Raw genomic sequence first — 13277 nt, forward strand, 5'->3', positions numbered from 1 at the left:
ATTGTCATCGGTATGTTACTTGCCCGAGATTCGGTCATCGGTATCTCAATACCTAGTTCAATCTCGTTACTGGTAAGTCTCTTTACTCGTTCTGTAATACATCATCTCACAACTAACTCATTAGTTGCAATGCTTGCAAGCCTTAAGTGATGTGCATTACCGAGAGGGCCTAGAGATACCTCTCCGACAATCGGAGTGACAAATCCTAATCTAGAAATACGCCAACCCAACATATACCTTTGGAGACACCTGTAGAGCTCCTTTATAATCACCCAGTTATGTTGTGACGTTTGGTAGAACACAAAGTGTTCCTCCGGTAAACGGGAGTTGCATAATCTCATAGTCATAGGAACATGTATAAGTCATGAAGAAAGCAATAGCAATATACTAAACGATCGTGTGCTAAGCTAACGGAATGGGTCATGTCAATCACATCATTCTCCTAATGATGTGATCCTGTTAATCAAATGACAACACATGTCTATGGTTAGGAAACATAACCATCTTTGATCAACAAGCTAGTCAAGTAGAGGTATACTAGTGACACTCTGTTTGTCTATGTATTCACACATGTATTATGTTTCCGGTTAATACAATTCTAGCATGAATAATAAACATTTATCATGATATAAGGAAATAAATAATAACTTTATTATTGCCTCTAGGGCATATTTCCTTCAACACTTTACTCTTAGGTACTACACCACCATACAACAGCCTCTGTGTCTTTGGTTGCCTATGTTATCCAAATACCACCTCTACATCCGCTAACAAACTCTCTCCATGTTCCACAAAATGTGTCTTCCTTGGGTATCCCTCTCGACACAAAGGTTATCGATTTCTTGATCTCACCATCCGCCGTGTCATTATTTCTTGCCACGTCGTTTTCGACGAATCCACTTTTCCATATGAACCATCACCATCCCCTACTCCACCCCGTTGCACTGAAATTTTTGATCCACCCATTATACATACTTCTTCTCCATCTGCATCTGATATGCATGCACGTACTACAACCATACCTACAATGCATGCACGTACTACAACCATACCCACGATGCATGCACCCCCTAGCCTCCACTCTCCCACGTTGGACCCTCCCCCCCCCCCTCCACGCCACCTACCCCACTCACGCCAGCTACCCCTCCTGCCACGCCGGCTACTGCCCCTGCCACTCCGTCCACCCCGCCTACCACATCCTCGTCCGCGGCTCCACCGCCGCCACCTCCTGCACCTCTTCATCGCACATGCGCCACTACCGGTCGTCTTCCACCCCCCATTGATCGCCTTAACCTTTTGGCTCTAGCCTCTTCCCCTCTTCCTCATAACTATCTCATAGCCCTTCGGGACCCCAATTGGCGCCAAGCCATGCAGGAGGAGTTCGATGCTTTATACTAAATAAAACATGGGTCTTGGTTCCTCCGCCATCTGGCGCAAATATTGTGAGTGGAAAGTGGATCTTCCGTCATAAATATAATGCCGATGGCTCTCTCTCACGTCACAAAGCGCGTTGGGTTGTTTGTGGCTTCTCTCAACAACCAGGGGTTGATTTTGATGAAACATTTAGCCCTGTCGTCAAACCGGCCACTATTCGTATTGTTCTTTCTCTAGCCATCTCACAATCTTGGCCTATCCACCAACTTGATGTAAAAAATGCCTTCCTTCATGGTCATTTTGATGAGGTAGTCTATAGCCAGCAACCATCTGGTTTCATTGATTCTCGTCATCCCACTCACGTTTGCCGTCTCCTCAAATCCTTATATGGGCTCAAACAGGCGCCCCGTGCCTGGTTCCAACATTTGCATCCTTCGCTCGTTCCATCGGGTTCATCGAATCAAAATCCGACGCTTCTCTTTTCATCTTTCATCAAGGTCCTTCCACGGCCTATCTTCTTCTCTATGTTGATGATATTGTTCTCACCGCATCCTCCTTATCTTTCCTTACTACCATCACCAATTCCATGGCTCGTGAGTTTGCCATGAAGGACCTTGGTCCCATTCATCACTTTCTCGGTATTTCAGTTACTCATTCGGCTTTTGGTCTTCATCTCTCTCAACGGCAATATATCCTTGACATCTTATCTCGTGCTGGCATGCGCGACTGTCACTCAGTTACTACCCCTATTGATACTAACGCCAAACTTCCTTCCTCTACCGGTCCTCCGGTCTCGGATCCCTCTCTCTATCGTAGCCTTGCAGGTGCACTCCAATATGCTACTCTCACTCGCCCAGACATTGCTTACGCTGTCCAGCAAGTCTGTCTTCATATCCATGACCCTCGTGAACCTCACTTTTCTCTCATTAAACGCATCCTTCGCTACCTTAATGGCACCCTTGATCATGGTCTCTCTTTACACCGCACTTCTACACATTCTCTTACCGCCTACTCAGATGCCGATTGGGCTGGATGCCCGGATACACGTCGCTCCACTTCGGGATTTGGATGTATCTTGGAGATAATCTCGTATCCTGGTCCGCCCGGTGGCAGACGACAGTCTCTCGATCTAGCGCAGAGGCCGAGTACAGAGTTGTTGCTGCGGCCGTTGCAGAATCTTGTTGGGTTCGTCAGTTATTACAGGAGCTTCACAGGCCCATCTCGACTGCTACTATCGTATATTGCGACAACGTAAGCGTGGTATACTTGTCAGCTAACCCGGTACAACATCGTCACACGAAACATATCAAGTTAGACATTCATTTTGTCCGGGAGAAGGTTGCCCTCGGAGCAGTTCGTGTTCTTCATGTTTCGTCAGCCCTGCAATTTGCGGACATCTTCACCAAGGGTTTACCTACAACTCTCTTCCGTGATTTTCGGTCCAGTCTTCAGGTCACTCCCGTTCCCGGCTCAGACTGCAAGGGCGTGTTAGAGACCTACTGTGCCACGGAGCATGATAACCTTGGCATGCATGTTAAACTCCCACCAAATAGATAGTTTCCTTATAACAGTCTCATTGTATTTATACCAAACTCTGTAACTCTCCTGTACAATATATATATATATATATATATATATATATTGTACAGGAGAGTTACAGATGAGACTGTAAAAATTTGAGAACTTGACAGCAAAAACTTGACACCCTTCGTGTACAAACCGAACACTGTTCGGCGAAGATTCAGTGTTTCGAACGGAAACCACTGCCTGCCACAAACAAATCAATTTCTATACATCATTTCAACTTCAAACATTTTTCATGATTAATACACACCATTGGAAGTCCCGTGCTCAAATTTGAGACTATTACAGGTTTAGTAAATATGATTTTTTTTCAAGCATTTTTCGGGCTTAAGATATGTCTGGCGGGCGGCCGATATGGCTTGCCACTGCAAAGTTTTGGAATTTTCTACAACTTTGACGCGGATTGCTGAAATATTGTTGTGGCGAACATGTTTTTTGCCCGCGATCAGTGCATAACAAACCAGTAGCGGGCACTTTTCTCTTTGCTCACCACTGTTGTTTTTGTCCCACGTGTAAATTCATAAAAGTTTACAAGTGGTGGGCTGTAATTTTTGCTTGACACTGCTATACACAAAGCTGTGGTCCGCGATATATTCTACCCGCCACTGCTACTTTTTCAAAATAGCAGTGGCAAGTGCTAGTCCTTGCCTGCCATTAAATTGAGTCTATCTATAAGCCTTTTTCCAGTAATGACAACGCCTTTGCCTAGTTTATTTAGTTTGCCGGGTACTTATCACTTGCATCTCGGTAATGTACTCTCTTTGCCGTGCTCCATGTTTTGCTGAGTTCGGTTCTCAGGGTACAACGCGTTTGTCGAGAGCCGGTGATTTAGCTCTCGGTATAGTCCACAACGCTGGGCGTACAACGATTTTCCAGTATTGATGAGGAAAATTGGAATTGAAAAGTCGCGCGACTTATTTTTCTAAAATCAGACAATTGATAAATAGGTGGCCCTCATTTTTTATAGTCTTGGAGGAAATTACAAATCTATAATCTATAACTACTATTAAAGGAAATAGGTATTCTTGGTTTGGTTCCGTTCGTCCTTTTAGAGCATCTCCAGCCGCGCCCCCAACAAGGCCCCCCAGGCGATTTTTCGGCCGTCGGCGCCAAAAAAACGGCCCAGTCACGCCCCAAGGGCCCATTTTTCGCCGGCTCGGGCCGAAATTGGCCCCGGCGGACCCAACCCGAATCCGGCGCGCTGGGGGGCGCTCAGGAGCGCCGGGCGAATATTTTTTGGCGCGAAAGCGTCGTGGGCCAGCCGCGTCAGCGCCTTGACTCGCTTCTCGCCGCTTCGTCGTCCTCATCGCCTCGTTTCCCGCGGTGAATCAATGCCAAAGCTGCACGCACTGCCGCGCCGGTCAGCCTCCATTGATGCCTCACGGGCGGCGCAGTGAAGTCCGGGCGACGCGCGTCCCCTCGCCCGCCACGCCTCCCGCCACGCATAACGCGCCGGCCAAGCCTACCGCACGGCGCCTCGGCCTATATAAGCCGAGAACCAGCGCGCCGGAGATACGCACACACACTACAACGCCGACGCGCCCACTTCTCCCTCTTCCTCTCGCCGTCTCCATCTCAGAAGGATGGCCGAGCGCTTCTCAAGCAACGGCGCGGCGGAGAATGGTTTCGGGCGCCGCCACCTTCACGAGGACGAGGCTCGCCTCCTCTACAAGGCCGAGTACCCGGCCCCGTCGGACATGCGGGTGCCCGGGTCATGGAGGATCAGCGCCGGCGGCGTGCCCGTGCCACCACCACCCACCGGGGCGGCGCGCCGTGCGGAGATCGCACGCATCCGCGCGTCCCTGCCGCGGGCGGCGAGGGAAGGCCCGCGGTACACCCCCGACAGCCCGCTCTGGGAGCCTTATTTCCGCCGCCGACACGCCGAGCAGCTCGAGGCGACGAACGGCGTCGTGCCCTCCGGTAGGCTCTACTCCGAGGGCCGGCGCCGGTGGTGGGGCGTACCCGGCCGCACGTTGGAGGCCGTCTCACGCCGCGCCTTGAGTACCCCGCTCCCCTGACCTTCTCACGCCGTCGTGGGAGCTCTTGGACGCCGAGGCGTATGGAGCGGCCCGGCGCGTCCTCCTCCTCGTCCAGCCGCTCGTCGGGCTCTCCCTGCCTTCGCCCTGTCAAGCTGGAGCCCCAGGACACGCCGGTCAGCGCGCACCCGCAGCTCCTCCGGCGTCCGCATCGGCGACTCCACCCCCCCATCCGGCCGCTTCGTCCTCGTCGAGCCCAAGCCGGAGCCCAGCCTCCCCGCGGAGTACAAGGAGATAGCCCGGCGCGGCTTCTCCGACGATGACGCCCTGCAGTGGGCGCGTGACAACTACCTCCGCGACGAGATGGTCCGGCAGCGCCGGGCCCTGGAGGATATCGAAGCCCACAAGCGCGGGCGCGAGGACGAGCACGGCGTTGTCATCCTCGACAGCGACGACGAGGAGGATGCCCCCGGACCGTCCAACCCGCCGCGCCAACCGGGGGAGGGATGCAGCAGGGACGGCGGCGACGGAGGCGGTGGCGACGATGATGACGACGACGACGACGGCGCCGAGTACACGCGGTTCTACAGCCTCCTCGACATGTAGAACTGCGAGGGCGGGCGGCAGGCGGCGGGGAGCGGCGAGGCAGACGGCGAGGAGCGGCGATGGAGACGGCGAGTGGCGGCCCCTAGTAATTTTTTTTTGTAAAATATGTTTAAGTTTCAACGAACTCGCCGAACTTTCCAATAAATTTGCGCCGTGTTTGTGCCGTGTTTAAATTTTTCAAAATAACATGGGCGCCGTGATTGGGGGGCATCACGTCCCCAGCGCACGGGTTAGCGCCGGTGCGCCCCCAGGGGGCGATTTTTAGCCCCTCCTGGGGGGCCAACGGCTGGAGATGCTCTTATATAGGTTTTTTTGGTATGTCAAAGCGTACAGATGCCGAACTAAGTGTGAACACAGCGTGTATGTGGTCTTGAGGTTGTAATTTTAGTGGGCTTAGAAGATTATGCCTGGTTGGTGGTTTGGGGAGCCCGCATATCCACATATGCATGCATCCCCTAAAAAAAATCCACATATGCATGCATCGAGCTAGAAAACCATACGTTAGACAATTCAGTACGGACTACAAGTCCTTATGCATCGATGCACTTTAACTCGAATAGCACGTACATGCATCGAGCCCGAAACCCTAGACAGATGTAAATCTCACCGCCACCCTACCTTCCGGACGCGGCAACGCCATTCATGGACGATGAGCTCCCTTGCAGCAACCGTTTCAGCTGCAATGCGTCCCCGGCGCCAACCTCCTCGAGCAGCTCTTCAGCTTGCAGCGTCACAAAAAAAAAGCACAATGCAAAGAAGATAAACGGGGGACAAGACTCAAGGAGTGGCAGCGGCTAAAGATGAAATAATGTCGCCGGAGCTGCTGCAACCCTAACCTACTGCTGGGCCAAAGGCCATGCTGTCAGCTCAAGCGCGTCTATGTCGATCGGCAAGATCACACTCAGAAAAGATAAGTTGTTTGACGCAATCATTATATGATAGAGCTAGCAGTCCGCGCTAAATTGTCTAGCATCGACTTTCGCGGCGGCGCGGTTGCCACACATCATCTGCCTGCACACTATAGTGTTTAGAAAAATGCCCTACGCTAAGAAACTTTGGTCCAAACACATGAAAACGCATTTTAAATAGACGCTATAGCATGCTATAGTGTTTAGCAGTGGTCCATCGCTAAGAGGCTTAGCATGCTATTTAAAACTATGGAGGATACCCAGCTGCACTAGCAGCTACGGCGGCCACAACGGGAGCTTGGCAATGGCCACATCAATTAGGAGACTCCATCTTACCGTGTATTGTCATGCGAGGATTTAGTTCTCCCGTTGCAACGCACGGGCATTTGTGCTAGTCTTACCAACACGACTTGTTCAACGGTACTAGCAGTGCAGCACTAAGAGCTGCACCATCGTCCATATATACACATCCAGGCAGCTCAGGCCAGACCACACTTCAGTTGAAGAAACAGCACAGCCCAAGATAAGTCTGCCAAAGAAGCAAGATGGCCCGCGCCCGGCTGTCCTTCGTCCCCATCTCCCTCCTTCTGCTAGCTAGCCTCGCCGCCGCTGCAGCAGCAGCTGCGGATCCAGAGGAAGGGGACCTCAGGATCAGCGTGCAGTACGCAACCGAGCAGGAGTCGCGGTGGCTGGACCGCTGGGCGGAGAAGTACAAGGCTCAAGGGTCCGGCGAAGGCTTCAAGATCCAGCCAGCCACCGCCGAGGAGTCGGCGCGTATGGACAGCATGTTCACCGGCGGCGGCTACGACGGCCACATTGAGTTTGACGACGACCACCCGTATGTACCCTCCTCACATCCGTTATGTCCACATACTGAATTTTGCTCTGCTTGCTACCACTCACCAATCACCATGAATATTGAATTTCGCTTCTGGAGTGCAGCTTTGGCAGAATGGTCGTGGATGCCTTCCACTCTCGACCTCGCCCGTCCAAGCCTACCGAAAACGATGATCTGCAGAAGAAGAACCTGGAGGAGTCTCATTCTCGCGCTGAGGTAGATTAATCCGACCGGCCTGCATTAGTGATTCAACTTCTGTTGTGTTAACCCTTGTGATTGTCTTCTCAGCATGACGTCAAGGATCTTTAGGAGCATCGTCGGTACCTAATCGGCGAGGTCATTGAACGGAATAAATAAGGGAGGACGGCAGCGAGGAGTTCGTGTCGTCTATCATTAGCCTGTCTTATTTAGTACCTCGGCTCAAGAGAGATTAGTCAAGTTCTAGCAGTAATTCTGGCTTATGCTCCTGTGTGGTGGTCTCCATTTGCAATAGTATCTCTGTTTCTTGCCCGCCTAATATAAGTGATATGCAAGTCACCTGTTCCTTCTACAATCTAAATCTCGGTAAGCAACCATGAAATCATGTAAAATACGCTAACGGAAAACCCGCAAGGGAAAAAATTGAATCTTCAAGTTTTTTGAGGTGGTAGTACACAAACACAACAAGGACAACTGTACATGCAGCAAAAAAAAAAAGGGAAACATGGTTTAGGTTCATAATAAAAGAAATAATGAGTGAGTAAATTCCATAACAAGAAAAAAGAGTGAGTAAAGAATTTTACGGGCTGTGAAAGTCCAGCAAATATATACTCCCTCCGTTTTTAAATATTTGTCTTTCTAGAGATTTCAACAAGTGACTACATACGGAGTAAAATGAGTGAATTTACACTCTAAAATATGTCTACATACATTCGTATGTGATAGTCTATTTAAAATGTCTAGAAAGACAAATATTTAGGAACGGAGGAAGTACAAGCTAGCTACATGCATTCAACACACACTTTGGGTGGTGGTACTTCTCTTGAGACAGTTGAGGCACGCCCAAGGAGTTGATCGATCACACCAAAGTTGAAGCAGCACCATTGACTCATGCATGATCGCGCATCAAAAGGACATGAATCATAAACGATGCGCAGATCACTACAAATGTACCTATAAAATCCCTTTCTCTTTAGAAATATCGAGAATCATTGTTGTGAAATTTTAGTTAAGCAGATATTAAATTAGGTACGTCAAAAGCGACAATGAAACCCATGAAAGAAATATGAAATGCATACACAATAAATGAAATAATGTGTATATAGGAAAAAACAAAAGGAGACAATACAGGTAGCTAGGAGAGGGTTGGTTTAGATCAAATGAGAATAATGAGAAATCATTTTCGGTAGGTACAAAGCCTCATGCTACAAATATCCACGAATAGCCTTTTACAGCGATTCCCCCAAAAGAGAGATTTCTACTCTGAAACAAGAGTACAGGACGTCTGTTTCGCTTTCCAACTACTCCGTTGACGAGCAAGCAAACAGAAAACACATGCATTGATTCAAGTTCAGCACACACGCCGGTCTTGGGAACATTGAGCAAGTAGTAGCAGCTGGTACATGCATGATCAAACAATACGGATCGGGACACACAATGCACTGATGCTGCTGCTGCTAGTACTTCTTTTGGACGCATGCACATGCAGTACTGGCCATACAATGTTTTTTTAGGTAATATCACTCGGAGTCATAGAACTTGCACTCAATGTTTAGTTTGGTATTAAAAACTTTAAAAATACGTATTTGTGGTCACCTAACTTGACATCGCATGCTAATACGGTCACAAAATACACATATGAACGTACCAGGGTGTATGGCCTCACCTGTCAGTGAGTGATGGCGCACGCCTAGCTTACTTTTGCTTCATGCCAAAAAAAAGCTTACTTTTGCACAAAACACCTTCACATTTTTTATTTACGAAAAAGTTGACCACTATACTACATATAGGTACAAAATTAACACAAAAATCGGGGGATGCATGATCAAACAATACGGATCGGGACACACAATGCATTGATGCTGCTGCTGCTAGTACTTCTTTTGGACGCATGCACATGCAGTACTGGCCATACAATGTTTTTTTAGGTAATATCACTCGGAGTCATAGAACTTGCACTCAATGTTTAGTTTGGTATTAAAACTTTAAAAATATGTATTTGTGGTCATCTAACTTGACATCGCATGCTAATACGGTCACAAAATACACATATAGACGTACCAAGGTGCATGACCTCACCTGTCAGTGAGTGATGGCGCACGCCTAGCTTACTTTTGCTTCATGCCAAAAAAAAGCTTACTTTTGCACAAAACACCCTCACATTTTTTATTTACGAAAAAGTTGACCACTATACTACATATAGGTACAAAATTAACACAAAAATCGGGGGAGCCTGGAATCGAACCAGCGACCAATGTTCACAACATAAGCTACTGTAGCCAACCACCATTCCCGTTCGCATCTCAAGTATGAATAGCAAACTTAGAATCTTAGATGTATTGAACGTGGAGCTTAAATGACATTTATTTTTTCGTATATATGATCTTTTTTTTCATCAGTGGGTGTACATCTGCAGCCCTTTATGCTATTTTACCCATCTTTTTTAACCTAAAACATGTAGAGTCGCGCACTGCTCAGTTCATTTCGTTAAGCAGGACGAGAAGTCATGTTCAGATAGGTTGAGACATTAAGATCAACATATAATGCCATCACACGGTACTTACAAGTTTTTTTGACACACACATAGTACTAACAAATGGAGCAGTAAAACAATGGCAGTGATACTAATTGCACATCAAGATGGTTTGACAGAGCGGTAAAACAGAGTGTCATTTCAACAATCAACCCCTCTGCATGGAAACTTGTTCTTGCTCCCTCGGTCACTCTGGCTGGCTGCCTAGCAGCACATACAAGATGCATATCTTTCGGAAGGGGAGCGCCGTTGCTGGCTTATTTCTGCAAATACTACGGCCCATTTTGCATTATTTTTCAAGATATTTGTAAAACATAATTAATAAAGTTATGTTCTAAGAATATTACAAAGATCATTAGTAAATGAAAACATTTAAATATACACTTGTGTACTATATAAAAATATTTAGTTAATACCGAATTGAAAATGTATATGAAAAATAAATATGTTTAATGAATCCAAAAAAATTATACACTCATGGCTTATATTTAAATGATACAAACATTTTTATAATTCATAAAAATATTTAAATATATGAATATTTCAAAATAATAGGTGCAAGATTTGAAAGTAGGTTATTTCATATATATAGAATGTTTACAACACACAAATATTTAGACATTATTTTTATTACTGAAATTATAATTTACATACTATCTACAAATATTTAGTACACTACTAGTTATTCATTGTAGACGTGTATACGTGCAGGTTGTAGCGACTAGAACGCCTTGTGTGCTACCCATTGGTTGTTTGTTCGAGAGCTGGCGGCCACACTTTTCCTGTTAATTTTCACCGTGTAATGACAGGACCCATTGCTCATAGATGTGAAAAAAATTAATGTCACTTAAGCTCCGCGTTCAATACATCAATATTTGCTATCCGTATATGACATGTGCACGTGGAAGGGTGTGTTGGCTAGAGTCTCGTGTGTCCTCCAAATTGGTCGCTGCTTCGACTCCGGGCTCCCCATAATTTTTGTTACTCACTGTAAGTAAGTGATCGGCTTCTTCCGTAAATAAAAACATGTGAGTGTGTTTCGTGTAAAAATAAGCCAGTTGACTGCCACCACTCACTGACACGTGGGGTCGTACACCCTGATACCTCCGCACATGTATCTTGTGACTGTATTTGCACGCGATGTCAAGTTAGATAACCACAAAATCCGTATTTTTAAAGTTGTAGCATCAAACTGAACATCAAAGCGCAAGTTCTATTACTTCCGGTGATATTACCTCTTCTTTATAGAAAAATAGGATGACCCCCGGCCTCTGCATCTAGTCGATGCATGTAGTCATTTTATTAATTATTCAAAAAAACCTTATAAAGATATACATCAGTAAGTCTGAAGGCACCATCATGACAACATTTGTCGCAACTCTTAACCACTTAATGAAGGGGTGCCAAAAGTCCGAGCGGAATACCCATAATTTTTGTTACTTTATGTAAGTAAGTGATCGGCTTCTTCCGTAAATAAAAAAATGTGAGTGTGTTTCGTGTAAAAATAAGCCAGTTGAGTGCCACCACTCGCTGACACGTGGGGTCGTACATCGTGATACCTCCGCACATGTATCTTGTGACTGTATTTGCACGCAATGTCAAGTTAGATAACCACAATTCCATATTTTTAAAGTTGTAGCACCAAAATGAACATCAAGCGCAAGTTCTGCTACTCTCGTTGATATTACCCCTTTTTTTAGAAAAATAGGATGACCCCCGGCCTCTGCATGTAGTCGATGCATGCAGTCATTTTATTAATTATTCAAAAAGACCTTATAAAGATATATATCAGTAAATCTGAAGCCACAATCATGGCAACATCTGTCGCAACTCTTAACCACTTAATGAAGGGGTGCCGAAAGTCCGAGCTGAATATCAAACAGACCTCGCACCAAAACCTAACATATAAAGCCGGTGACCCCAGCGAAGCCTCTTGGCGGGTCTAGGGCACACACCGGTCCAGCGCACTTTAAGAGGCCGCCGTCATCTTCCATTGATCCATCTTCAGAGCAGATACTGATGCATCGACCTTGACAGGTATGCCGTCGACGCCACCATGGCGCTTGACAACGCCTCCTCCCTACGCGCGTCCATCATCATACATCCGTTGCCGAGACCCTGTTGCGACATCCTGCCGAAACTCCACACAGTCGATGCGTGACATGGGACGCCGCTCCACCGTTAAGACCGTCCACTGGTCCCTCCAGCCAGTGCACACTCTTTCAAGAATGACGCTCCCACAAGAGCACCGCCATCATTCGATCGACTAGTGAAGGGTTTCCCCCGAAGGTAGCGAGAGGAGTTGTGAGCTTCACCTCGATGATGCCAGCAACAAGAGCACAACTCTGTACCGATCGAGCTTTCTCTTGTACACTAGAGGAACCCTAATCAACACTCGCAAAAAAAAGACCTAATCAAGTTTAGATTGATCCCTTATTTATTTGTGTACGCATATGTTCCAAGAGTAACAATTATCCTTAGTTGGCCAGAGTACCTTTATTAGTTTCTTCGCTGTGTTTCTTCTAGCAAATTACTCAGTTATTGAAAATCACTAACACATAGAGTTGGCCAAAATGTTGTACTCCCTCTAATCTATATTTAGATACATACGTTTGAGCGACAAGTAATATATGCATCGGATCAAATATTTATATTCTTATTCGTGAGCAAACAAACACATTGCCTGTTGTTTCACTTACTGGGAGTCAAAGCACATGGATGGATGGAACCCCAGACCCTCCCTGCCGATGTACTCCTATTGCTCATGTATTTGTAACAGATGGAGGCCAAAATCACAGTTTTAACATTATGGTCAAAATTTAGCTGTCATTTGACCCCGCTTCCAAAGTTTGCATGGATCCGACCAAAAAAATTCTGCCTGACAGGCAAGGCTGTCTCTAGGAATTAGGGGCCCGATGCGAAACGCGAAACGAAGCCCAAAACTTTACAAAAAATGTATATCTAATATAACTACGCATATTTCACTTAATTATATAGCTTTGAATATGTGTTATTTTGTATAATATTTCTTAATATACCATCAGTACTGCCAAAGGGTAAATATAGTACTAGAACAATAATATTTTTTGCTAAATTTACTGAAACATACCGAAAAGTATCATCCGTCTAGTATTTCTTGAAACAAAATTTTAAATCCATTGAATCTACTAGCAAAAGAAAAATCCATTGAGCCATTCTTGAAATGAAATATGCTAGTATTGTAGCAGGGCGAGCACATAAGGAAGAATTAGTACTAGAAT

At 46.4% G+C, this 13277-nt stretch overlaps 1 protein-coding gene across 1 annotated transcript; it reads left to right on the plus strand.

Moving 5' to 3' along the window:
* The first annotated feature begins 6978 nt into the window (after positions 1-6978).
* On the plus strand, positions 6979-7776 carry LOC123086929 (uncharacterized). The gene is made up of 3 exons (XM_044508792.1): positions 6979-7286; positions 7391-7502; positions 7575-7776. The coding sequence occupies exons 1-3, from the start codon at positions 6994-6996 to the stop codon at positions 7593-7595; spliced, it is 426 nt and encodes a 141-aa protein (XP_044364727.1). The 5' UTR covers positions 6979-6993; the 3' UTR covers positions 7596-7776.
* The last annotated feature ends 5501 nt before the right edge of the window (positions 7777-13277 follow it).

The sequence above is a fragment of the Triticum aestivum genome, chromosome 1B (genome assembly GCF_018294505.1).
Source record: "Triticum aestivum cultivar Chinese Spring chromosome 1B, IWGSC CS RefSeq v2.1, whole genome shotgun sequence".
NCBI classification, from domain to species: Eukaryota; Viridiplantae; Streptophyta; class Magnoliopsida; order Poales; family Poaceae; genus Triticum; species Triticum aestivum.

Coding starts and splice junctions, on each gene's coding strand:
- LOC123086929 (XM_044508792.1), top strand. CDS start 6,994: ATGGCCCGCGCCCGGCTGTCCTTCGTCCCCATCTCCCTCCTTCTGCTA. Junction 7,287..7,390: donor GAGTTTGACGACGACCACCC/GTATGTACCCTC, acceptor TCTGGAGTGCAG/CTTTGGCAGAATGGTCGTGG. Junction 7,503..7,574: donor AGTCTCATTCTCGCGCTGAG/GTAGATTAATCC, acceptor TTGTCTTCTCAG/CATGACGTCAAGGATCTTTA.